The sequence below is a fragment of the Bos indicus genome, chromosome 1 (genome assembly GCF_029378745.1).
Source record: "Bos indicus isolate NIAB-ARS_2022 breed Sahiwal x Tharparkar chromosome 1, NIAB-ARS_B.indTharparkar_mat_pri_1.0, whole genome shotgun sequence".
Classification (NCBI taxonomy): Eukaryota; Metazoa; Chordata; class Mammalia; order Artiodactyla; family Bovidae; genus Bos; species Bos indicus.
In genome coordinates this window covers 67,072,910-67,099,964 of record NC_091760.1, presented here as the reverse complement: position 1 = coordinate 67,099,964, position 27,055 = coordinate 67,072,910, and the positions used below count along the sequence as shown (strand labels likewise).

General features: G+C 38.4%; 2 protein-coding genes across 14 annotated transcripts in view; one reads left to right on the top strand and one right to left on the bottom strand.

Annotated features, from left to right (window-relative positions):
- Positions 1-8,074, top strand: part of ILDR1 (immunoglobulin like domain containing receptor 1) — a 283,577-nt gene extending 275,503 nt beyond the window's left edge. For all 13 annotated transcript variants that reach the window (XM_070798045.1, XM_019954680.2, XM_070798010.1 and 10 more), the window contains one exon: positions 850-8,074. In XM_070798045.1, the coding sequence (XP_070654146.1) occupies positions 850-891 (42 nt within the window). In that variant the 3' untranslated portion in view covers positions 892-8,074. The remainder of the gene's footprint in view (positions 1-849) is intronic.
- A 125-nt stretch (positions 8,075-8,199) lies between these two features.
- The window catches only part of LOC109554059 (solute carrier family 15 member 2-like), a 68,276-nt gene continuing 49,420 nt past the window's right edge, over positions 8,200-27,055 (bottom strand). Inside the window, 12 exon segments of the mRNA XM_070797235.1 lie at positions 8,200-10,952; positions 10,954-11,076; positions 11,407-11,511; positions 14,158-14,304; positions 17,246-17,342; positions 20,699-20,809; positions 22,645-22,691; positions 22,843-23,007; positions 23,957-24,091; positions 24,664-24,745; positions 26,070-26,158; positions 26,868-26,900. Coding sequence (XP_070653336.1) covers positions 10,899-10,952; positions 10,954-11,076; positions 11,407-11,511; positions 14,158-14,304; positions 17,246-17,342; positions 20,699-20,809; positions 22,645-22,691; positions 22,843-23,007; positions 23,957-24,091; positions 24,664-24,745; positions 26,070-26,158; positions 26,868-26,900 — 1,188 coding nt within the window. The 3' untranslated portion in view covers positions 8,200-10,898.

Here is a 27,055-nt window from a genome sequence, read left to right as displayed (position 1 = left end):
GAGGTGAGCTCTGGGCCTTTCTACTCTGCCAGTTTGGCTACTCTCTCCCATCCCACATCATTTTGATTAGAAACCATGTCCCCTAAAACTTTCTTGATAAAATGGAAATATACAAAATTTTTGACGCAACATGAATGTAGTACATACATGTACATTTTGAACAGTATGTTTTGAGACAGATACCTTGCCATTCCAACAAGAAAGGTCACATTCATTGATGACAGCTGTAGATATTCAAAACTAGAATAAAAATAATCTCCAGTACATAGAGAAATATGAGAAATGAAAACCATACTCTCTGAAGCCCTTGTAGCACAAGATGAAAAAACCAAAAGATCAAGTGGAATAACTTCTGAAGAAAAGTCACTGAGTTTGGTCAGCAAGAGGTAATTAGTGATCTGAAAAAATAACTTCAGAGAAATTCCATGGTATGAAACTGAACTTTTTAGACAAGGTTGAGAACAAACGGCTCAGGAGAATATAAACAGAGAAAAGAGAACTGGGCCATGTCTTCATGAACAAATGATAGAGGTGCTGATGAATGAACAGAGTATCTTTTTTTCAAGAGATTTAAAGATGTCAAAAATCAGTAAGAGGCAGAGTGAATGAGAAGTTTTCAGAAGTTAAAGATGGTTGAGGGAGGCTCAGAAAGGTAGGAAGAGCAAGAAACCAAAGCCAGGGGGAGAAACTGGCTTCACGAAGAGTCAAGAAGTAATGTTTTAGATTCAGAGCTGCTGTCCCAGCAGCCACCACTCACTGAGGATTTGCACCTGAACCAAGCCCTTGTGTATTGAGTACATAGACAATAGAGCACAGCTGACTGGATTTTTGTGTTCTTATATTCCCCAGGAGAGAGAGAGCTCCCATAGTGGAAGGAGTGTGGTCATTTAGTCACCGGGCACAACACTGCTTCTGTGGCGACTTCTCAGCTCCTGTGTGTCACCAGCAGCATCTAGATTTCCACGTGGCTTGAGATGGACACCGCAAGTTTGTATCTAACATCTTTGGCTTAGATTCTGAGAATCAGATGGTATAATTTTATAAACAAAGTTTGAGGAGTCAATGACTGTTGTTTTAACCTTGGTACACACTCTGCATATTCAGGTAGTCAGACTTGTAATGAATCCTAATTGGGATGCAATCCCTCAGGAACTTAGTAACCTGAGTCTTCAACTGGGTCACACTGCTCAGAACTGTGGCCATTCTCAAGGTGAGAACTCGGGAGTCTTTAAGAGGAAATCAAACATGTCTCAGAGCAAGAAATCTATGGAGCACTATAGGGAAATTTCCATGGAACCTTGTCTCCCTCAATAGCATATCTAGAGGATCCCTTCATGTTATGAGTCCACTTTACTGCCCCCAAGACTGGTCCTGAGTGCCTTTGAGGGTTCACGCAGAGATGGCACAGGGAATGTTCCACAATGTGCCCTCTCACAGGCTATTTATTGCGAGTGTACAAAGTCACAGAGAAGCACTTTTGCACCAGTTTTATTCCTTTCCTTTGTTTTCTTCTTGCTTTTTTTCTTTTTTTTGCCTATATCTGTATATTTTTTTATATAGTATGTATCCATTAAAATCACTTTAAATGCTTTTGGGGAATAGCATAGTACATAAATAAATAAGAAGTGAAAGGTACTGGCTTGAGGATTCTGTCCTAGATTTTGATGCACTTGAAATTAAGCCTCCCCGACTAAGGCTCAGAGAAGAGCCAGACCAACCCGATAGCTATGGAGCCACCTTTCTCTTGGCACCATTTAGCCTTGTGGGGTGGGGATTTCTCAAGTAAAGGCATCCAGACAGGTTTTGCCACTCGGTGCCCCAGGAGGAAGGCTCTGTGCCTCTCTGTAACAGGCCCTACATCTCTCTCATTTTCCTTAGCCCCCTCTGGTGTCTTCATGAGTCCATTTGTGCTTCAGGTAGAGACTCTCCTCCAGCAGACCATAAGGAGATGTCCTAAGATGAAGTGTGTGTGAATGTATGTGTATTCCTCAACAGTATCTTTATGTGTATGGCCTTAAGCTCATTTTTGATCCTTTTGTACTGACATGTATTTTTTCTCCATCCATTTTTCTCATTAATTACATATTGGAGAAAACTGGTTAAATGCCTGCACTGGGCAAATGTTTCTTTGAGATTATTTTAATATCCATAATGTAACTGAGTCTAAATTGGAAAAATAGAAAAAAATTAAAATTTTAATAGATAATTCAGTAACTGAGAGACTTCTGGTCTGGACAAGCTGATATAGACCTCTTTTCCTCTGTTCCTCCTCACTAAACACAACTTTATAAATCCTAGAAATGTTACAAGAGACAAACAAAGAAGAAATCTGAAGAGTGCTAAGAAGAAAGTGAGCTGGTTTGGGAACCCAGGACCAGATGACAACACAGAGGCAGGGCATCTTGTGTCCCCCAACCAGCAGAAGGCAGCCACCCAGACCTGGTCTTTTCTGACTTCCCATCTGGCAACAGAAGGTAGTTTCGTAGCTTGTTCTTTCCCCTGGATCTAGTGGAAGCCCCTCTTACAACTTCAGAGAAGGGGGACCTACTGGGAGTCCTGTCAAAAATAAATGACCAGGGGAAGCATTCTCCTTCCCTGCAGAATCAGAGATTCCTCTTTTCTATGGGGAAATGCTGATGTGGATGGGAGGACCCAGTAAGCAGGTGGCCCAACTGGAGAAAGCTCAATTGACCCCAAGGGCTGGAGACTTTCCTCCTCTGCCCAGAGATACGAGGGCTCTCTGGTGGAACCAGGAAAAAGAACCTGTCACAGCTAGTAGCCTTATAGCTAGCAGCTGGGTCCAAGAAATCACTTTATTCTCCTCCCTGCCCAGAGAACTGGGTAGCTGGAGGTGGGGGGAGGGTTACTAACTGAAGACTTTCCCCACCTACCTCCCTCACCCAGAGGTATCTTGGCAATCCAGCCGGAGGAAATTTCAACCCTCAGGCAGTCACAAAGTCTCTGAAAATTAAACAATTACTGTAATCAGCCCACAAAAGTAGGCTAAGACTCATATGTTAAACCTAAATAGAGTAACTTCCTGTAAAATATTTAAATAGAACTCAGATTTTCATAACATAATGGACAAAATGTCCAGGATATAAATCAAGAAACAAGAAAAATCACAACTTGAATGAATGTCAACACCAAGATGAATCAGATGTTGTAATTAGTCTGATAAGAATTTAAAGGCAGGCATTATAGAAATGCTGCAATAATCAACTACAAATTCACTAAATACAAGTACAAAAAATAACAGAAAATAAATAGAAGTTATGCAAAAAAAAAAAATTATAGAACTGAAAAATAGAAATTAAAGACTTACTAGATGGGCTCCCAGTAGAGTGGAGATGATGAATCAGTGAACATGAGTACAGAACAACAGAATTCACCCAATATGAATAATAGAAAAGAGAATGGGAAAAGTGACCAGAGCCTCAGGGACCTGTGGACTAATAACAAAATATCCAACATTCATATCACTGGAGTCCAATAAAGTAGAGGGGAAAGAGGGAAGAATGAATAAATATTTGAAGAAACAATGACTGAAAACTTGCCAAATTTGATGAAAAACATCAACATAGAGATTCAAGAAACTCTAAACAGGATAAATCCCAAGAATCCATGTCAATACACATCATAATTAAACTTTTGAAAACTAAAGACAAAAATTCTTGAAAGCAGCCAGAGAAAAACAATGAAATCCCTGTAGGGAAATACCATATGAATGGATTTCTCATGTGAGATCATGAAAAAGGAAATGTCAAATTTTATTTTTTAAGTCCTGAATGAAAACAACTATTGACTCATAATTTTGTATCTGGCAAAACCAGTTTTTAGAAATGAAAGGAAAATAAAAACATTCACAGATGAATGACGACTAGAAGATTTTGTGACTAGCAGATAAATCCTGGAAAGACTGGATAGAAGTTCTTCAAATAGAAAGAAAAGGACAAAAGGAAACTTAAGCATCAGAAAGCAAAAGAAAAAATAGGATAGAAATATGAGTCCATACAATAGACATTCTTTTGAGTATTAGTATTATAATTTGTTTCCATCATAAAATATGATTTATAAAACCCCAAAGAGGGGAAAAAAATCTCACAAAAGAAATGGGAGTTATACAGTGAGTTAACAATAATAGGTAAAGGTGAGGAAGGTAAAGAAGCCTAACTGGAAGTGATGTTTCTATACTTCATTTTAAGTAGTAAACAGTGTGATACAAAGTACAGAATTAGAAGTAGTATCCAGAGCAACCATATGAAAACTACAGAGATGAACTTAGAAGTGCTATAAATAAATCCAGATGAAATCCGAAAACATGTTCAAGTAACCTGCAGAAAGGTAAGAAAGAAAATAAACAACGACGTCCAAAAGAAACAAGTAGGAAACAATAAAATAGCATCCTAAAGTGCTAATAACATATCAATATTTGCCTTTGTTGTAAACTGTCTAAATATGCCTATCAAAAGACAGATTAACAGCAGATTAAAATATGTTTTTAAAAAACTAAATCCAACTATATGTTCCATATAAGAAATTCACTTTGTATTCAACCACAGGTAGCCTAAAGTAGGATGGAAGAGATACACCATGTACACATTGATAATAAAAATTAGAAGGAGTGACAGTATTAAAATCTCCTAAAGTAGACTTCATAGCAAAGAAAATTATCAGAGACAAAAGAAATATTATATAATAGTTAAGGGATCACTCTGTCAGGAAGACACAATATACTAATGTGTATAAACTAAAGCATAGAGCTTCAGATACATGAGGCAAAACTGTTAAAGCTGAAAGGAGAAAGAGAAGACTCTACAATTATTGTTGGGAACCTTAACACTGCTCCCATTCAGTAACTGGTAGAAGTATTAGGCAAAAACATCTGAGCAACACAATCATCAAGATCTAATTAACAAAACAGACCATCCAACAACAGTAGAATATAGTTTTCTCAATTTCTGTCGAACATTCACCAAGTAGAAAAGAAAAAAAAAAAACCATAAAATATACCATAAAACAGACCTTGACAAATTAAAAAATTGAAATCATAAAGCTTATATGTCCTGACTACAGTGGAATCAAACTGGAAATCTGTTAACAAAGACAACAGGAAACTCTCAAAATACTTGGAAACGAAGCAACACACTTCTAAATAATTATGGGTAAACAATAAGCCTCAATGAAAATTAAAAAGTATATAGAACTAAATAAAAATTAGAACACAAAGTATGTAGGAGGCAGCTAAAGCAGTATTGAGAGGGAAATTTATAGCACCAAATGCTTACATTTAAAATGAGGAAAGGTGTAATATAATTTAAATTATTTCCTCCAGAAACTAGAAAGCACAATAAACCCAAAGCAAGCAGAAGGAATGAAATAATAAAGAGCAGAAAATAAAATTGGAAATAGGAAAACATTACTGAAAAAAAAAAAGCCCAAGAAAACAAAAAGTTGGTTCTTCAAAAAAAAAATAATAATAAATTTGATAAACCTCTAGCAAGACTGACAAAAATAGAACACATATCACCGGTATCAGGAATGAAATAGGATATATCATTCCTGATAGTGCAGCTGTTAAAAGAAAATAAAGGAATACTACATACAACTATATGTTCATAAATATGACATTGTAGGAAAAAACAGAACAATTCCTTATGCACCACAGACTGCTGCAATTCAAGACGATGCAATAGAAAACCTGGATAGCCCCATGACCATTAAGGAAATTGAATTTTTAATTAAAAAGCTTTCCAAAATGAAACTCAAGGCCCAGATGGTTTCACTGGACAATTCTATCAGACTTTTAAAGGGTAATTAAAACTAACTTTATACCTCTTCCAGAAAATAGAAGAGGGGGAAACATTTTCCACCTCACTCAGGAAGACAGCAGAGCCAGACAAAGATATGGCCAGAAAAAAAGAAAACTGAAAACATTCCTCCTGAACTTAGGTGCAAAAATCCTTAACAGAATATTACCAAGTATTTTAAAACACAAAAATAAGTATATACCATGAACAACTAGGATTTATTCTAGGTATGCAAGACTAATTACCAGAATAGTCAAAACAATCTTGAAAAGTACAATTGGAAGACTTATATCTTCTCATTTTAAAATGTACTACAAAGCTATCATAATTGAGATAGTGTGATACTGACATATAAGGACAGACATATTGGTCAATGGCAAATAACTAAGAGCCCAGAAACAAATCCTTACATTTATGGTAAATTGATTTTTTGCCAAAGCTATTTAGGCAACTCAGTAGAGAAAAAATAGAAAAAATACAAACTGCTGCTGGGTCATTTGCATAGCCACAAGCAAAAAGGTGGAAGCATTGCATACACAAGCAGTTAACTCAAAATGGACAGCAGACCTAACTGTAAGGGTTAAAACTACAACATTTAGAAAAAACTAGTCAGAATCCTTTGCGTCCTTGGATTAGTTAAAGAGTTCTTAGATATGACATCAGTAGTATAACCCTTAAATGAAAAATTTATAAATTAGACTTCATCAAAATTTAAAACTTTTGCACTTCAAAAGACACCATTAAGGAAATGGAAATACAAGTTACAACTTAGAGAATATGATGACAAATCATATTTTTTTTTTTGCAATTCGTCTCTTTTTATTATTATTATTTTTAAACTAAATTTATTTATTTTAATTAGAGGCTAATTACTTTACAATATTGTATTGGTTTTGCCATACATCAGCATGAATCCACCACGGGTGTACACGTGTTCCCAATCCTGAACCCCCCTCCCACCTCCCTCCCCATACCATCCCTCTGGGTCATCCCAGTGCACCAGCCCCAAGCTTCCTGTATCCTGCATCGAACCTGGACTGGCGATTCGTTTCATATATGATATTATACATGTTTCAATGCCATTCTCCCAAATCATCCCCCCCACCCTCTCCCACAGAGTCCAAAAGACTGTTCTATACATCTGTGTCTCTTTTGCTGTCTCCCATACAGGGTTATCGTTACCATCTTTCTAAATTCCATATATATGCGTTAGTATATTGTATTGGTGTTTTTCCTTCTGGCTTACTTCACTCTGTATAATAGGCTCCAGTTTCATCCACCTCATTAGAACTGATTCAAATGTATTCTTTTTAATGGCTGAGTAATATTCCATTGTGTATATGTACTACAGCTTTCTTATCCATTCATCTGACAAATCATATTTCTAACAAAATATTTAGAAAGAATAAAGAAACAAAGAATAAATCTCAAAACTCAAGAAGATAAACAACTTAATTTTTAAAAATAGGTAAGATTTGAATAGAGATTTTACCAGAGAAAATAAAGATGGCTAATAAGCACATGAAAAGATGCTGCTTATTAGTAAAATAGAAATTAAAATGACAATGTAACACTACTTCACAACCACTAGAATGATGATAATAAAAGACAATAGTAAGTGAAGGCCTAGACATGGAGAAGTGGAAATTGCTGATTGAAATGTAAAATGATGTAGCCATTTTAAAATGCCTTTTGGCAATCAAAAAAAACATATCAAACATAAATTTACCATGTGACCCAGCAGTTTCATTCCCTGGCATATATCCAAGATGAACACTCTATTTATGTGAAGACTTATACTTGAATGGTCATGGGGGTCTTATTTTTAATAACTAAAAATGCAGTTAAAAAAACCCACAAAACCTAAATTTCCCTCAACTGGTGAATGGATGAACAAAATATAGTATATCCACACAATGGAATTCTATTCTGTAGTTTAAAAAAAAAATAACTGATAGGTGCTACAACATGGATAAACTTCAAAAACATGCTCAGTAGAGGAAGCCAGATGCAAAAGACCACATATCATATGATCCAGAACAGGTAACTCTACAGAGACAGAAAGTAGCTTAATGGTTGCCTGAGCCAGGGGTGGAACAGGAATTAACTGCAAGTGGACAAGAGGTTCCTTTTGGGGGTGATGGAAGTATTCTAAAATTGGATTATGGTGATGATTGTACTAAAAATCATTCAATTGTACACTTATAAGGAATGAATTCAATGATAAATCTACTATGCCTCAATAAAATTCTTTAGTAAATGAATATTATTCCAAAATGTTTTCTATGCATATATAGAGTGATAAAAATTCTTTTAAAATGTGTTCAGGTTTCCGAGGTGGCTCAGTGGTAAAGAATCTGCCTGCCAGTGCATGAGACACAGGAGTTGCAGGTTGGATCCCTGGGTTGGGAAGACCCCCTGGAGGAGGAAATGGTAACCGACACCAGTATTCTTGCTTGGAGAATCCCAAGTTCAGAGGAGCCTGGAGGGTTACAGTCCATAGGATCACAAAGAGTCGGGCATAACTGAGCACATATGCAACAGAAACCCATATTAAGAGGGATTCTGACCCACTGTTGCATATCAAGCAAAGAATATTTTTCAGAATTGGAAAAACAGTTGTGAAAAGTCTGGACTATGCCCTGTGAAGAGTTATGAAAAAAGCTGAGAATCTTTAGCTTGATGAATGCTTACTTGAGGCAACATGAAAATTCTCCCCAAATAGCAAAGAGAGTACTGCATAAAAGAGAGGTTTATGCTTATTCTAATTAGCCATAAAGGAAAGAACCATGGTAGGCAGTTTCATAAAGAAAGCTTTTAGTTCAACATAAAGAATTGTCTGCCAGTTTTTCCCAAGTCACTATAACTTATGAGGCTCAACAAAGAGTCTTATGTTTTTGCTGAAAGATTTCTCAGAATCTTTAATATCAGGTGTTAAGAGGATGTAATAAAAATAATTTGTCTGAAGAAACTATTAGCACTGTTAATATCTCTGAGACAGTAGTTCATAGAACAGATGGAGTTAAAGCTGCTGAAATGGGGACAGAGTATTTTCTGAAGAAGAAAAGTCAGGTTCACATCAAGATATTTGAGGAGGGACTTGCCTGGTGGTCCAGCAATTAAGACAACACACTCCCAATCCAGGGGGCCTGGGCTCAATCCCTAGTCAGGGAACTAAATTCCTCATGCCATGACCAAGAGCCAGATTGCCACAATGAAGATCCCAAGTGCCAACTCAGACCCAGCCAGTCAAGTAAATGAATAGATAGACATACATCATTTTAAAAAGGTTATCTGTGGAAACTGGATAGTGTTGCTGTCACTTCGGCACTTCTGAAAACTTGGTAACCAGGACCAGAGTATGAAAGCTTGGGAAAATGGAGCAACTTTTCTTGTTATGTTTACAATGTGAGACTGATTCAAAACAGTTCTAGATGAGAATAACGGAGCAAAACCAATGGAAATGAGACTTTCTAGGACAGTTATTCTGAACTTTTCCCCCAGCAATACTTTCCCCCAGAAGTCATTATATTCCCATGTCTGTCCACTGAGTCATTCACTGTGTGCAAGGTATTATTTCTCAACTTTTTCCACCAACACAGCAACAAACAAATAAAACCCTGTCATATTCTATCACTTCTTCCTTCAACTCCAGATTTTCTTAGAATCCTGATATGGGACCGTGTCCCACATTGAGCACTACCATTTTAGAAGCTCAAACCTAGAGTACTGGGTTTACTAGAGTATTAACTTTTTTTTTTTTTTTAATAAATAGGGCATTTAAAATTTGGGGGGAAAGTAAAACAGGAAAAAATATCAAAACAGATCCACTACTTTGAAGCTGAAGGAAATACCAGTAAGAAAGGAAGTTGTTTTCATAAAAAATACTGTTATTATTAAATATTTGTAGCAATAAATACAGAGAAGACAATGGCAACCCACTCCAGTACTCTTGCATGGAAAATCCTATGGACGGAGGAGCCTGGTGGGCTGCAGTCCATGGGGTCGCTGAGGGTTGGACATGACTGAGCGACTTCACTTTCACTTTTCACTTTCATGCATTGGACAAGGAAATGGCAACCCGCTCCAGTGTTCTTGCTTGGCGAATCCCAGGGACGGGGGAGCCTGGTGCGCTGCCGTCTATGGGGTTGCACAGAGTCGAACACGACTAAAGCGACTTAGCAGCAGCAGCAATGAATAAGATAATATAATAAGAAAAAGGTGGGCCAACAACATTGAAAATGAGGGTTGGAAAATGATAATTAGTGTCTATACAGTTGTCCACAGGTGGGCATAATCTAGAGTTAAAACATTATAGTCCCTAAGAAAAGCGTATACTGTACAAGAATTGTTCATCAGGACTTCTACAGTTTATACTTTGCTGTTTTGCAGAACCATGTTTACTGTCTTTAATTTGGTTTCCAAGGACCTATCAATACTGAGAAAGGGGTTTTTTGATTAGTAGATAAAATACTGTAATTATCAGAAAGATATATCTTATCCTGTGTGTTAATAAAATATCATTTTGTCTTTTATTATTTGTACTGAAAAATTTACTACAGTCTTAGTGAGCCTGAATAGCTGACAAGTCAGGCCCTGGATGAGATCACACCAGACATACCAATTCTTGAAGTCCTTATAAACAACAAATACACTGTTAATGAAGACATTTGAAAATACCATTTCTCTGTTATTCTGAAATTTGGCCCTAAATCAGCACTTCAAAAGGTGGGGTCATCTGCTCTAAATGGCAGGTAAAAGAATTCATACAGAACTTTGATAACCACAAAGATCAATCTCAATTATACATTTGTGTTTTTGGAGATGCCAGGCTAGCTGCAGCAAAACCACATAAGGTTTACTGAGTTCAGTGACATATAGGAAGACATAAAGTCTCAGGGACCTTGCTTTAATGTACTGAAAAACCCAGTCCTAGAATTGCCTCTATCATCAGAGAAAAGTGAAGGAGATCAGTTCATTGTGATGCTACTTCTCTCTTCCAACCAAGTTGCAGTAAAAAATGCTTGAAGATGGTGATGGCCAAGACCAGAGGCAGGAACTGGGGTCTGGGCAGAGTCTAGGGAACCATTAGAGCCTTGTCTTCTTGGTTTCCAGGTTGATCATATTTCCTTGGATTTGGGGGGGTCTGCTTATTTGCTGACCCCTGAACATCCTCTGGCTTTAAAGGAACATAGTAGTATCCCATGATGGAGAAGATCAGGCAGACCACCAGCATGAGGCAGGAAAAGAAAATGAATTCGGCCCACTGTAGGAAGAAATACATATAAGAGAAAATATGGAAAACCTGATACTAAACTGATCTTTCTAAGATGAAGACTGAAGAGCAGACTGACCCAGGGTCACCAGTTTTGGAACAGCTTTGGTAGGAAAAGACAGGACTAAGTGGCCTCTCCTCACATGGGCCTATGGTGGCCATTATTGCAGCTTACATGCCTATTTTCATGGCAAAGTCTATGTTTAAGACAGAGGGCTGAGTGGGGAATGTGGCAAACCAGAGGGGTGGGGGAAGGGCAGCAGAGGAAGATGGAGGAAAATCCTTGGGTAGACACGTGCTCCTGCTTCTCTTAGTACATACCTGGGCCAGGCCACTGAACTGTGCCACAATAATCACGATGATATTCCCAAATGCTATAGTCAACAACCAGGCCGCCTGGAGTACAGACTTCATGCTAGAGGGAGCCTAGAGAGGACACAAATCTGTGAGTAAAGAAACTGTCTACACCACCCTCTTGTACCAAGCATCTATCCAGAAAAGGTCTCCCACCCAAACTTCCAGATTTGAACTTCCCCCTCTAAGTTCAGCATTCACATTGATTCAGGGAATATGTTTATAGTAATTGAACATAGTAAAATGATTCAGGTAATAATGTTCATAGTAACAACAAGATGGCACTCTTAACTGAATATTTTAATTTATTATATCATATAAACTTCATTATAACCCTAAGGGAAAAGTTCTATTACTATTCTTATTTTACACATAAAAATAGCTTTAGAGAGCTGAAAATTCACTGCTGAAGGTTACACAATAGGTATGCAGCCAAAATTTAAACATGGGCAGTTTGATTCCACAGTCCTTATTTCTTCATGTTTAAGTATCCCTTTCTGGATCCCAAACAGCATGGATCCAGCCTGCCATGTTCCTGGAGGTCAAGCTGATTCTCTGCTTAAGATCATAAGGAAGCTAAGGCCCCAAGTAATGGAGGTCTTGGCCACGGTCACATGACCAAGACAGTGTCAGGATTAAAACTCCATCCTCTGAGCAGTAGCTCCACCTCCACTTTCCACTCGCAAAAACCTACCTGAGGTTTTTTGTATTTCCATACAAATTGTGAAATTATTTGCTCTAGCGCTGTGAAAAATACCATTGGTAGCTTGATAGGGATTGCATTGACTCTATGGAAATACAAAAAACCTCGAATAGCCAAAGCAATCTTGAGAAAGAAGAATGGAACTGGAGGAATCAACCTGCCTGACTTCAGGCTCTACTACAAAGCCACAGTCATCGAGACAGTATGGTACTGGCACAAAGACAGACATATAGATCAATGGAATAAAATAGAAAGCCCAGAGATAAATCCACGCACCTATGGACACCTTATCTTTGACAAAGGAGGCAAGAATATACAATGGATTAAAGACAATCTCTTTAACAAGTGGTGCTGGGAAAACTGGTCAACCACTTGTAAAAGAATGAAACTAGAACACTTTCTAACACCATACACAAAAATAAACTCAAAATGGATTAAAGATCTAAACGTAAGACCAGAAACTGTAAAACTCCTAGAGGAGAACATAGGCAAAACACTCTCCGACATACATCACAGCAGGATCCTCTATGACCCACCTCCCAGAGTAATGGAAATAAAAACAAAAATAAACAAATGGGACCTAATTAAACTTAAAAGCTTCTGCACAACAAAGGAAACTATAAGCAAGGTGAAAAGACAGCCTTCAGAATGGGAGAAAATAATAGCCAATGAAGCAACTGACAAACAACTAATCTCAAAAATATACAAGCAACTCCTACAGCTCAATTCCAGAAAAATAAACGACCCAATCAAAAAATGGGCTAAAGAACTAAATAGACATTTCTCCAAAGACATACAGATGGCTAACAAACACATGAAAAGATGCTCAACATCACTCATTATCAGAGAAATGCAAATCAAAACCACAATGAGGTATCATTTCACACCAGTCAGAATGGCTGCGATCCAAAAGTCTGCTGCTGCTGCTAAGCCGCTTCAGTCATGTCCGACTCTGTGCGACCCCATAGACGGCAGCCCACCAGGCTTCCCCATCCCTGGGATTCTCCAGGCAAGAACACTGGAGTGGGTTGCCATTTCCTTCTCCAATGCATGAAAGTGAAAAGTGAAAGTGAAGTCGCTCAGTCGTGTCCGACTCTAGCGACCCCATGGACTGCAGCCTACCAGGCTCCTCTGTCCATGGAATTTTCTAGGCAAAAGTACTGGAGTGGGGTGTCATTGCCTTCTCCGTCCAAAAGTCTACAAGCAATAAATGCTGGAGAGGGTGTGGAGAAAAGGGAACCCTCTTACATGTTGGTGGGAATGCAAACTAGTACAGCCACCATGGAGAACAGTGTGGAGATTCCTTAAAAAACTGGAAGTAGAACTGCCTTATGACCCAGCAATCCCACTGCTGGACATACACACCGAGGAACCAGAATTGAAAGAGACACGTGTACCCCAATGTTCATCACAGCACTGTTTATAATAGTCAGGACATGGAAGCAACCTAGATGTCCATCAGCAGATGAATGGATAAGAAAGCTGTGGTACATATACACAATGGAGTATATGCAGCCATTAAAAAGAGTACATTTGAATCAGTTCTAATGAGGTGGATGAAACTGGAGCCTATTATACAGAGTGAAGTAAGCCAGAAAGAAAAACACCAATACAGTATACTAATGCATATATATGGAATTTAGAAAGATGGTAATGATAACCCTGTATGGGAGACAGCAAAAGAGACACAGATGTATAGAACAGTCTTTTGGACTCTGTGGGAGAGGGAGAGGGTGGGATGATTTGGGAGAATGACATTGAAACATGTATAATATATATGAAACGAATTGCCAGTCAAGTTTCAATGCATAATACTGGATGCTTGGGGCTGGTTCACTGCGACGACCCAGGGGGATGGTACAGGGAGGGAAGAGGGAGGGGGGTTCAGGATGGGGAACATGTGTACACCCGTGGCGGATTCATGTTGATGTATGGCAAAACCAATACAATATTGTAAAGTAATCAACCTCCAATTAAAATAAATAAATTTATATTAAAAAAAAAAAAAAACCTACCTGAGAATAAGAAAACTCAAGTCCTGTGACAGAGAATATGACCTCCCCAGCTGTAACAAGGGCATATTGTGGTAGCTGCCATGCGACAGACATTTTGTTGGCTGGGATGTATTCCATCTTCCAGGCCTGAGGACCCTGACTGGTTCTCTTAGTGAGGGAAACAAGAAATGGGCTTGTGAGGAGTCTCAAGTAAATATTCCTGGCCTATGGCATTTATGGTCTTGTATCCATCTCCTCATTGTATTGTCATTCTTGTGGTACCATGAAGAAACTGAGCAATTTCTACACAGTTTCAGGTTTTTGAAATTCCTTTTGGTAGCACCACTCACTTGGCTGGCTTCAGTCAATCAGATACCATTATTACAGAGACCTTAAATGGCAGACTATTTGATACTATAGTATCCCATCATTTTTACCTACTGGGTATTTTGATTCTGGCTAACATTTTAAATGTAAAATGGCATCTGAATTATATAAACAATGAATTTTTAGAAAAGCATATACTTAAAAAAGTTTAATTCTTTGTTCAATTTTTTATGTAAGTACAATTAAAATATTTCTCACATTTCCATTTAAATATTTATTTTACTAAAATTACTTTTATCAGAATAGTATCAGAAATTATTTTCTTGGTAACTCTTACAATGAAGATTTTCTTGATCAATTTTTTAAAATCCATATCAAATACCATCTACTACTTTGTATCTTATTTACTGGCCATTATTTTTAAACTCAAACATAAAAATTTTGTCAAAAAGATGAAATTTTCCTATAAAATTTCAGTCAAAAAGAATCTTTTCAGGGTCAATATTTTGTTATTAATGTTACCAAATATACATGATTCTACAATCTTTTTTTAAAAATTACTTTCACTATATGAAGGTTTTTAGCTGAGTTGGTTTTCTTGTATATAGATTGTATTTAGTAATATTTATTATAATAAATAAAATGGAATTTTTGAAATTATATATTTTCCTTGGAGTAAAACCAAGTTATTAGGTAAATGTTATTAGATAGTAGGTATAATATCTGGATATATCATGAGACTAATAATAGCAGAGTCAGAAAGTAGACAAGTGGTTGTTTAGAACTGGGGAGTTTGGGAGGAAATGTTGAGTGACTGCTAATGAGTATGTGGCTTCTTTTTGGAATGAGGAAAATGTTCTAAAATCATACAACTCTGAATTTATTAAAAACCACAGAATATATATTATTAAAAATATATTCTGTGTGTATTGAATATACAATATATATTAAATGTTACCTTTACATTTAAAACCATTATATACTTTAAGTGGGTGAAATGTATGATATGAATTATATTTCAATAAACTATAATAAAAATGGAATACTAAAGATATCATGCTAAACTAATCAAAATTAATAAAACTTTATAGATGATTCTCATCACACTTTGAGAAATTTTCATCTTTTTCTTATTCATGGTCCTCTTTTTATATTTAATACAATGTCAAAAGTCATGAATTAAAATTGGAATCAAGGTTGACATCAGAATTAAAATTCAGAGGTATCATGCCTAATTGCTGACACAATTGCTTTTGAGGGACCATAGCTACCTTTGTGGGAGAAGGCAATGGCACCCCACTCCAGTACTGTTGCCCGGAAAATCCCATGGATGGAGGAGCCTGGTAGGCTGCAGTCCATGGAGTCGCACAGAGTCAGACACGACTGAAGCGACTTGGCAGCAGCTACCTTTGTGTAGAGATTGACATTTGCCACCAGTCTTGGTATTTCAGACTGTCATATGCTACTGCTAAGTCACTTCAGTCGTGTCCAACTCTGTGTGACCCCATAGACGGCAGCCCACCAGGCTCCCCCATCCCTGGGATTCTCCAGGCAAGAACACTGGAGTGGGTTGCCATTTCCTTCTCCAATGCATGAAAGTGAAAAGTGAAAGTGAAGTCGCTCAGTTGTGTCTGACTCTAGCGACCCCATGGACTGCAGCCTACCAGGCTCCTCCATCCATGGGATTTTCCAGGCAAGAGTACTGGAGTGGGGTGCCATTGCCTTCTCCGTGTGATACGCTAGCAGATAAGTTTTCTAGGAGCTAGGGAAACCACATGTGGAGTCAATCAAGAAGACCAAAATAATTTTTGTTTTCTTGGTGCCATAATGAGACTGGAGCAGACCATGTCACCTCACAGCAATGACTCAAGGTAAATTATGTCTACCATTCCCCAAGACCTTGGGCCTCTTGCCAGTGTTCTTTTATGTCCTCTAGTAAGATCTTAGGAGTTTTTTAAAGTCACTATAGAAGCTATCATCCTACACTAGAAATAAGTGAGAGAGTCAATTCCTAGGTAGGTTGATAAGAAGTCCAGGGTCCCCAAGGAGGAGAAAGGGGTCTGGGTCTCTCAAGGAGGAAATAGGGGTCTGGAGTTCTCAAGGAGGAGAAAAGGACAACCTCCCCCACCCCACCTTTTTTTTTCTTTAAGCCCAGGGCTGATGATTGCACTACAAAACAACTCATGTTGCTCAAGGATATGTTTTTGCTTAAACTCTGTAACAACAATGTATCCTGCTTGAGGACCTGTTTCTCCTTGAGAACCTTCTGACTAATTCTGTCATTTTAAAATGTATATTATGGGAGTGGGTCTGGTAGATCTTTCTGTTGTTAGTTCTAATCCCATTATCTTAAAATGTAAATTGCAGAAGTGGGTCTGGTAAGACCTTTACAACCTTGAGACATTCTTTTGATTTACTGTAATAACCAATTGAAAAAATATATAGCTTCCTTGCTAAGATTAGCAAGGGGGGCACTCTTCATCCCCCTTCTGATGTCTATGTCAGAAGCTTTCTCTGTCCCTTTTTCACTTTAATAAATCTCTGCTACACTAAAGCTCTTGAGTGATCAAGCCTGGTCCCTGGTCCTGAAGCTAAATCTTCTTCAGAGATCACGAATCTGACATTGTTCACCATAAGCCATCATAAGTATGTGATGCTGTCTTGCCATAGAGTAAGATACAGATAGATATAGATTATATATAAATTTAGATATGGTATAATTACATAGATATAGATACAGATAAATGGAAGAATAGAGTGAGAATGGTCATGAGCTACTTACATTTGTAATAACAAACAGATAAGCTGCACCAAAGTCTAGTAGACCCAAATTCAGTGAAAAATCCTCATTTTTTGTTCTACAATGCACCACAGGATATCTGGAACAGGACAAATTTAGATTAGAAGAAACATTACAGTTTAGAAAAGCACTTCCATTTCTGGTGGAAGGAGTGATTTCGTCTCTCTATTAATGGCGAATCAAGCAGCAAAGCTACCCTTTCTCTTTGAGGAAAGGAGTCTCAGAGTGAATTATTTTCATACCAACTTCTTTTCTATGCCTGATCTGAGATTTCACTGCCTGTTTGGTATGCTTTTTTAACCTTAAACCTGAATGCAAAATGCACAAATTGCCTTCCATTGGGAACTTCAGACTCTAAGTCTTCTCATCTAAGTCTTATGAATTTTTCTTTTCTGAGTATTATGAATTAGTGGAATAGGATAAAACAGTGAATCTGAAAGGATAAGCTCAAAGTAACAAGGTGTTCATAGGAATTACCAAAGGGTAGGAGTGGGAGCCAAAGATAAACTGGCAAACCTCCGGGAGATGGTCTTGTTAGGTATTCAGTATGGCCTTCACTGAGGCAGGAATCCCTCAGAAGAAATGGAGTAGCCATCATGGTTACTCCAAAAGAGTCCAAAATGCAGTACTTGGATGCAATCTCAAAAACGACAGAATGATCTCTGTTCGTTTCCAAGGCAAGCCATTCAATATCACAGTAATCCACGTCTATGCCCCAACCAGTAATGCTGAAGAAGCTGAAGTTGAACGGTTCTGTGAAGACCTACAAGACCTTTAGAACTAACACCCAAAAAAGATGTCCTTTTCATTATAGGGGACTGGAATGCAAAAGTAGGAAGTCAAGAAACACCTGGAGTAACAGGCAAATTTGGCCTTGGAATACGAAATGAAGAGGGCAAAGACTAATAGAGTTTTGCCAAGAAAATGCACTGGTTATAGCAAACACCCTCTTCCAACAACACAAGACAAGACTCTACACATGGACATCACCAGATGGTCAACACTGAAATCAGACTGATTATATTCTTTGCAGCCAAAGATGGAGAAGCTCTATACAGTCAGCAAAAACAAGACCAGGAGCTGACTGTGGCTCAGACCATGAATTCCTTATTGCCAAATTCAGACTGAAATTGAAGAAAGTATGGAAAACCACTAGACCATTCAGGTATGACCTAAATCAAATCCCTTATGAGTATACAGTGGAAGTGAGAAATAGATTTAAGGGCCTAGATCTGATAGATAGAGTGCCTGATGATATGGAATGAGGTTCATGACATTGTACAGGAGACAGGGATCAAGACCATCCCCATAGAAAAGAAATGCAAAAAAGCAAAATGGCTGTCTGGGGAGGCCTTACAAATATCTGTGAAAAGAAGAAAAGTGAAAAGCAAAGGAGAAAAGGAAAGATATAAGCATCTGAATGCAGAGTCCAAAGAACAGCAAGAAGAGATAAAGCCTTCCTCAGCGATCAATGCAAAGAAATAGAGGAAAACAACAGAATGGGAAAGACTAGAGATCTCTTCAAGAAAATTAGAGATACCAAAGGAACATTTCATGCAAAGATGGGCTTGATAAAGGACACAAATGGTATGGACCTAACAGAAGCAGAAGATATTAAGAAGAGGTGGGAAGAATACACAGAAGAACCGTGCAAAAAAGATCTTCACGACCCAGATAATCATGATGGTGTGATCACTGACCTAGAGCCCAGACATCCTGGAATGTGAAGTCAAGTGGGCCTTAGAAACATCACTACGAACAAAGCTAGTGGAGGTGATGGAATTCCAGTTGAGCTATTTCAAATCCTGAAAGATGATGTTGTGAAAGTGCTGCACTCAATGTGCCAGCACATTTGGAAAACTCAGCAGTGGCCACAGAACTGGAAAAGGTCAGTTTTCATTCCAATCCCAAACAAAGGCAATGCCAAAGAATGCTCAAACTACCGCACAATTGCACTCATCTCACACGCTAGGAAAGTAATGCTCAAAATTCTCCAAGCCAGGCTTCAGCAATACGTGAACCGTGAACTTCCTGATGTTCAAGCTGGTTTTAGAAAAGGCAGAGGAACCAGAGATCAAATTGCCAACATCCGCTGTATCATCGAAAAAGCAAGAGAGTTCCAGAAAAACATCTATTTCTGCTTTATTGACTATGCAAAAGCCTTTGACTGTGTGGATCACAATAAACTGTGGAAAATTCTGAAGGAGATGGGAATACCAGACCACCTGACCTGCCTCTTGAGAAGTCTGTATGCAGGTCAGGAAGCAACAGTTAGAACTGGACATGGAACAACAGACTGGTTCCAAATAGGAAAAGAAGTTCGTCAAGGCTGTATATTGTCACCCTGCTTATTTAACTTCTATGCAGTGTACATCATGAGAAACGCTGGACTGGAAGAAGCACAAACTGGAATCAAGATTGCCAGGAGAAATATCAATAACCTCAGATATGCAGATGACACCACCCTTATGGCAGAAAGTGAAGAGGAACTAAAAACCCTCTTGATGAAGATGAAAGTGAAAGTGGAGAGTGAAAAAGTTGGCTTAAAGCTCAACATTCAGAAAATGAAGATCATGGCATCCGGTCCCACCACTTCATGGGAAATAGATGGGGAAACAGTGGAAACAGTGTCAGACTTTATTTTTCTGGGCTCCAAAATCACTGCAGATGGTGACTGCAGCCATGAAATTAAAAGACGCTTACTCCTTGGAAGAAAAGTTATGACCAACCTAGATAGCATATTCAAAAGCAGAGACATTACTTTGCCAACAAAGGTTCGTCTAGTCAAGGCTATGGTTTTTCCAGTGATCGTGTATGGTTGTGAGAGTTGGACTGTGAAGAAGGCTGGGTGCCGAAGAATTGATGCTTTTGAACTGTGGTGTTAGAGAAGACTCTTGAGAGTCCCTTGGACTGCAAGGAGATCCAACCAGTCCATTCTGAAGGAGATTAGCCCTGGGATTTCTTTGGAAGGAATGATGCTAAAGCTGAAACTCCGGTACTTTGGCCACCTCATGTGAAGAGTTGACTCATCGGGAAAGACTCTGATGCTGGGAGGGATTGGGGGCAGAAGGAGAAGGGGACGACAGAGAATGAGATGGCTGGATGGCATCACTGACTTGATGGACGTGAGTTTGAGTGAACTCCAGGAATTGGTGATGGACAGGGAGGCCTGGCGTGCTGCGATTCATGGGGTCGCAAAGAGTCGGACACGACTGAATGACTGAACTGAACTGATGGCCTTCACAGAAAGCATAATTTCAGTATATCTGCGCAGAAAAACAAGAGACTGAGGAAAGGAGGCAAAGGCTGAAACTGAGCAGGAGTATGTGTATATTTACAATTAGCTGAGATATACCTAATCTGTCCACCTATACACAAAGAAAGTAAAAATCAGTTGTTGATAAAAGTAAAATGTCCACAGGGTAGTTCTCTTACTCTCCTCTTTGCACAGTTCTGTAAGCAGACACACCATAGTCTTCATCAACAATGAGGGATGTATCTGTACCCAGGGAGACATTGACTTCTTCATGCAAAGTGTTAACAAACCTAAGGATAATAGAGACATTGTTAGAGATTAGACAAACTCTCCCACCTGATAAATGGGCAGGGGCCTTTTCTGTTTTGTTTATTGCTGTATGCCCAGTGCCTAGAACAGAGGCTGGTACCTAAAAGGTACATGATATATATTGTAAACTGAATGAATAAATGAACTCACACATAAGTAATTAGTAGTCTTAGCTGTCCCTATCTTTTTCTTTTCTTGGGTGTTAGCTTTTTGTCTGCTACACTCTTACCTGATCTCGGCTAGGATAACACTATTGTGATCACTCACAGCAGTCTGAATCTCCTCAACTCACCACTGGTGCAACCAATTTCTCTCCCTTTTCTAATGATGGAATTCATCAATTGAGACTCCATAAGAAAAATAATTATGTATATATATATACATACTAGTATTTATATAAAACTGATACTTCATCCTCTTATAAATGAAGTCTGATTGCTTTATGCAAAACTCAGACTCCAGCTCACAGCAGGTTGAGCTTTCATTGTTCTGAGTCTTCAGACAAACTTGAACACTTCCAGAACCACTTTTTTAGTCTTTTGAACCTGAGCCCCTAAATTGGTCCCTCAGTTTGGGTTTTCGGCAGCATTTGTGTTAGTCCCTGGCCCATGGGATTAGAAGGGCAGTTCCCTCTAAAACCCTTGATGTTGATTCCTGGGCTTTCAATCATCCTGCACCAACCCAGAAATTGCTTCATTTCATCCTTTCTGGAGGTTCCCATTGCTCTTTGACTCAGGGAAGTCTTGGCCTCACTGTTGTATGACTTATTTGGATCTGTTTACTTTTTCTGAAGCATATGTGCTGCTGCTGCTAAGTCGCTTCAGTCGTGTCCAACTCTGTACGACCCCATAGATGGCAGCCCACGAGGCTCCCCTGTCCCTGGGATTCTCCAGGCAAGAACACTGGAGTGGGTTACCATTTCCTTCTCCAGTGCATGGAAGTGAAAACTGAAAGTGAAGTTGCTCAGTCATGTCTGACTCTTCGCAACCCCATGGACTGCAGCCTACCAGGCTCCTCCGTCCATGAGATTTTCCAGGCATGAGTGCTGGAGTGGGTTGCCATTGCCTTCTCCCTGAAGCATATGTAAAAGCAGATTAATATGACTGTTCCAGCCTTCAGTGACTTTCAACTTTTCGTTAAAAGTTCTCCTCTAAAATGCTGTTCTCTACAGCAACCATCTAATCTTGATGGCCATAGACACATGCATCTATATCATGTCAGATTCCTGCCCCAGTGAGCAGGTGACCTCTTCAGGGCTCCATCTCTGTAACTGTCCCATGGTGCCTAACAAGACATTCAGCTTTATCTAGATTCAAAACCAAGCCTTTTGAATCCCGGTATGTTACCTTTACTAAACCATGATGCTTGTATATGTTTATTTTAAACTTTACTTTAAAAACACAGTACTATAAAAGATGTTCAACTACCAGGAATGAAGGGAGGATTATTTGCTTACTTCTAAATTTCTCTCTGGTGATCACAGAGAGAAGAGTACTCAATTATTTTCTTAAGAGCCAGATAAGTGGATAATATGCAGCAGAAGCAATTTATGTGGCAGAGCAAAGAAGGCATTCATAGACATAGGGTCATCTTTGAGTACCACATGAAAAAGCAAGCCAAAAGACTTGGTTTTGAATCTATGCCTCTTGCTTCCCTGGGAAATGTGTTCTGACACCAATGCTCCTGATATTCTAGGAGAGAGAATCCTAGTACGAGACAAGCAGAATGTGAAGCTTTTTTATGTGAAGCCCCAAAGCTCAGAAGAGACCCCAGATTCAAGAGAACAGAGAGGCCTGGGTCTCCTTGACATCCAAACCTCATGGCTGTCATCCCATCGGTTGTTTTGTTTTCTTCATCCTTCACCTACAATAGAGGGAAGTAAAAATCAGTTACAGGTGACTAGAGGGAACTGATAATCATAAAATTTGATCATCAGATATATCCTTGGTAAGATATTGATGAATCAGTCTTCATACTCTAAGATAATTAGAAACTAGGCCATTCTTCAACTTACCATCATGCTAGAAATACTTTCCCCATCTTCTCGAATGATCAGAGTGTACCACATTTTCTCCTCCACAGAATGCTCAGTGTAGACAGACACATTGTGATATTTCAGTTGAAAGTGGAAATCCTGGCTTTTTGTCTTCAGGTGGAGTTTGGAATAGTGTGGCATATTCTGCAGAATAAAGAGCCTGTCACATTCACCTTCCTCCCCACCTTGAACACGGCAGTCTCATAGTAACCCAGGGCAGGTGACCTCATCAGATACTTTCAACGTTACCCTTTAACCTCATAATTCCATTTCTAGGAATATACTATAGGAGTAATTAGAGGCATGAATGAAGATTTATGAGTAAGGATATTCATTATAGAAATATGTATAATAATAAAAAATTAAATGCCTATTAAGAAAATATTTTACTAAACAATGATATATCCATAGAATGGAATATTATGTATCTATTCAATTCACATTCTCAAAGTTTATCTGAGGACATTGGAAAATCCTTTTAATGACAATCGTGCTAAGGAAAAAATCAAGGTCAATACAGCATATAGTGTTTCAAGACTTTTAAAGTAGTTTGTTTACTCATTTATTAAAAACACGCTAAAGCTAACTATGGTTATCTCTGTGTGATGGATTTATAGGTGATTTTTTGGTCTTTTGACACAGTCCCCAGTTTTCAACAGTAAATGTATATTACTTTTATTATTTAAAATATTTTTAAATGAATATTTCAGAATATGTATAGTATAGAAGTGAAAATATGTAAGCCAAACTCTTCAACAGGGTGTGTGTTAGGAGGCAGTTTGAAATAATAATACAAATTACAACCTACTGAGAGCTTACAATGTTCCAGACACTTTGCTAAACACTTTATATATAATATTTATTCTTATACAGTTTATGACATAAAAAGTATTGCCATTTTACAGATGCTAAAATTGAGACTTATAGATAAAATAACTTCTTCGGGGTCTTACAGTTAGGGAGTGGCAGAACCAGGAGCTGGACTGGGGCACTTTGCCTTCATAGGTGCATGCTGTAAACAAACCACTGTATATGCTGCTGCTTTGGCACATAATCTGAATGTGTTTCTAATTCACTCATGTCCATACATCACCTGAAAGGATTTGATGGACTCTGCCAACAGAGTATTATTTTTGTCACCCTGCACTGTTACTTTGATCTCATCATCTGCCAGATTCAAGACTTGTAGGAAAATCTCTTGGGAATTTGGCTGGCATGTGGCCATTTCCTTAGGAGAGAGAACATGTATTAGAAATACTAGAAAATAACCCTTCAAATACAGTGAGAACACATACTTCAGTCTTATTTCGATAGCCAAGTTTATCTAGTCAAGAGGACACAGTTTTCTATCTCTAAAGAGCATTTGGCTTTGAAGGCTCTAAAGGCAGTTTGGAGGAGGAAATTCCAGCTCAGTGTAGCAAGCACTGATGCCAGGTAACAAACTCCATGCTTTTCGACTCAGTTGTGGCCCCGTACATCACTTCCCAATAGTGGCTACTCAATCTGCCAAAATATATTTAAATGTCTGGTAAGGTATGAAAGAAATGGTTCTATATCTTGTATACTGGTGTTTGGAAATTCCTAGACAATGTACTCTACATCACTTAGGTGGGAGGTGGGCTTCATTTTGCACTGCTGCTCTACCTCTATATCTACTCATTTACCACAAACACCTATTATGCACCTTTTTAAAAACAGCTACTGTGGTAGGGCCCAGTGAATCAAGATTGAACAAGTCAGAGAAATGAACACAACAGATTTCATCCTGCCCTCATGGAGCTTAAGATTTACTGTACTCACATTAATTTTTATCTCTACAGCAGCAGCAACTGCAAAGCCCAGGCATGCTAGGATCATACCAACAGCCATTTTCCTAAGCGATCTGAAGAGGAAACAGAGAGGCAGTCATACCTAAACTGCAGACTCTAAAGAATAAAATCTAAACTTCCTAAGCTTACTTAATTTGTTCTCAATTACTTTCAAAGTATTTCCTAGTACTCCCCTTCATATATCCTCCTTTCTACCTTTACTTGAGTCACACTGAACTGTTCTTTGTAACACACCAATTTTTCCCTCTTTGTTTATGATTGTTTTTCTATCCACTATGTCATAATTACAAAAATAATAGTAATATAACCAGATTCATTGAACATTTACCATATACCTGTCACTGTATATTATTACCTTCTTTTCCTCTTCTTCAGAAGACTTTCTTGACCCTAGCCAGTCTCTTCCATCTCTGCATTTCCCTGGCACTTTGCTTCCATTCTTAGAGCACTTAACATAATTCATCATTTTCAATAATTAACCTTGCATATTTTCTAGCTCCTTTACTAAAAAGTAAATTCGTAAGGAGCAAGATTTGTGCTTCTACATTTCTGTAGCACTTGGTACTGAACTCAATAAACTGCTCAATGAATGAGTAAATGACAAAAGGTCATTTGAATATGGTAATGGCTATCAAAAGGAAATTGCTACTAAATCAGAAAATATGGAAGACTTAAGATCCTCCTCTGTCAAACTTTCCAAAGAATAACACTTCTATTTAGAATGGGGGAAAGCAGTAATTAGGGATAATTCTGTCCTCTTCTGAGGTCCCTCATTTGTTTCATAGGGACAGTAGGAGATTTAAGGGGATTAGTTTTCATCAAAGGCTTCGGACTTCTTTGAAGAGGCAACTTTCGAGAACAAAGCAACAAGTTGGTTTTGGAGCCTAATCTCATATATTTTTGACTTTTCATAAAGTATAGCCCTAATTCTTCAACATCGTGTATGTAAGTCTGCAGTAATGGATTGGACTCTCTGTGAGAAGTATTAATTAGATCTAATTCCTGTTCTCCAGTATTGTGGTTGTGCTTAGTCACTCAGTCACGTCTGACTCCTTGCAACCCCATGGACTATAGCCCGCCATGGGATTTTTCAGGCAAGAACTACTGGAGTGAGTTGCCATTTCCTTCTCCAGGGGATCTTCTTGACCCAGGAATCGAACCCACAGCTCCTGTATCTCCTGCATGCAGGCAGACTCTTTACCTGCTGAGCCATCAGGGAAGCCCTGTTCTCTGGCATTAATAGGCATTTAATTTATCATGGATAAACAGAGGCAGAAAAGTGATAAAACAAATCATCACAGAAACGATAGTGACTCATTATCAAACTGGACAAATATTGAGTCAGGCTGGAGCAACAAAGGGATGGTGAGCACTTACGTGAAGTTAATGCCACACTTGGAGACTAGACGATAAATGACAAGGTCAAACAGTGGGATGAAAATAACAATCAAAAAGGGACTTAGCACCTGTAATGCCATGGTAAAAAGATTAGTTCCAAGTGTTTTTCTATGATGAGTGTGAGCATGTGCTCTCATTCACATGTGTGCACACTCTCTCACATCCAAACACACTTTCGTCAACGATGTACAGAATGACTCCACATCTTTCAGTCCCTTTACACCCAAGACTCTATTTCCCCTGCATAGCACATTAGCTTCCAAATATCCCAAGGAACCAGTTTCACTCTAAACCTACTTCTATCAATTGATTGGGAGCTCTTCCCTCCCATTTCATTTATCTCCCCCAGTTCCACAGCTAAGAGGAAAATGTCATAGTCAGGAGAAAGGAAGGAAAGAAAGAAGAATTGAGATTGTTGAAGAAGCAGTTAAAAATAACCAGGAGTCACCAAGAAGCAGAGACTCTGTTGCTTACACAACTAAGTTGTACACTTTATTTGACAATATTGCCATGATACTTGACATGGAAATAAATCCAGTGTCTACACTTTCCTTGTGAGCTCAAAACTCAGTCTCCCTGGAGTTGAGTGGGAGCTACTTACTAACAGAGAATGTAGAAGAGAAGTGTAGGGCTTAAGAATATTTTCATCCCTATGTTTAGCCCTCCTCAGCATACAAGGAAAAAAACATCAAATTATGGTTGGTAATCCTCCTACTACATGTTGAGTTATAGATGAGGGAAGAAATAAGTACCTGGGAATATAGAGAAGTCTCTTACCTGTATCTGGTCAGGCTGAAGCACAAAAAAACCCTGAAACATGATAACAAATCACATTAAGATAATGGCCTAAAGACAAACAAAGTCTAATCAACAAAATCAACAATATTGATAATTAGCAGGTGAGAAGCATAACATAATATCCATCAGGTCTTTTGTTCAGGACCACTATTATCCTCGTAAGGGTA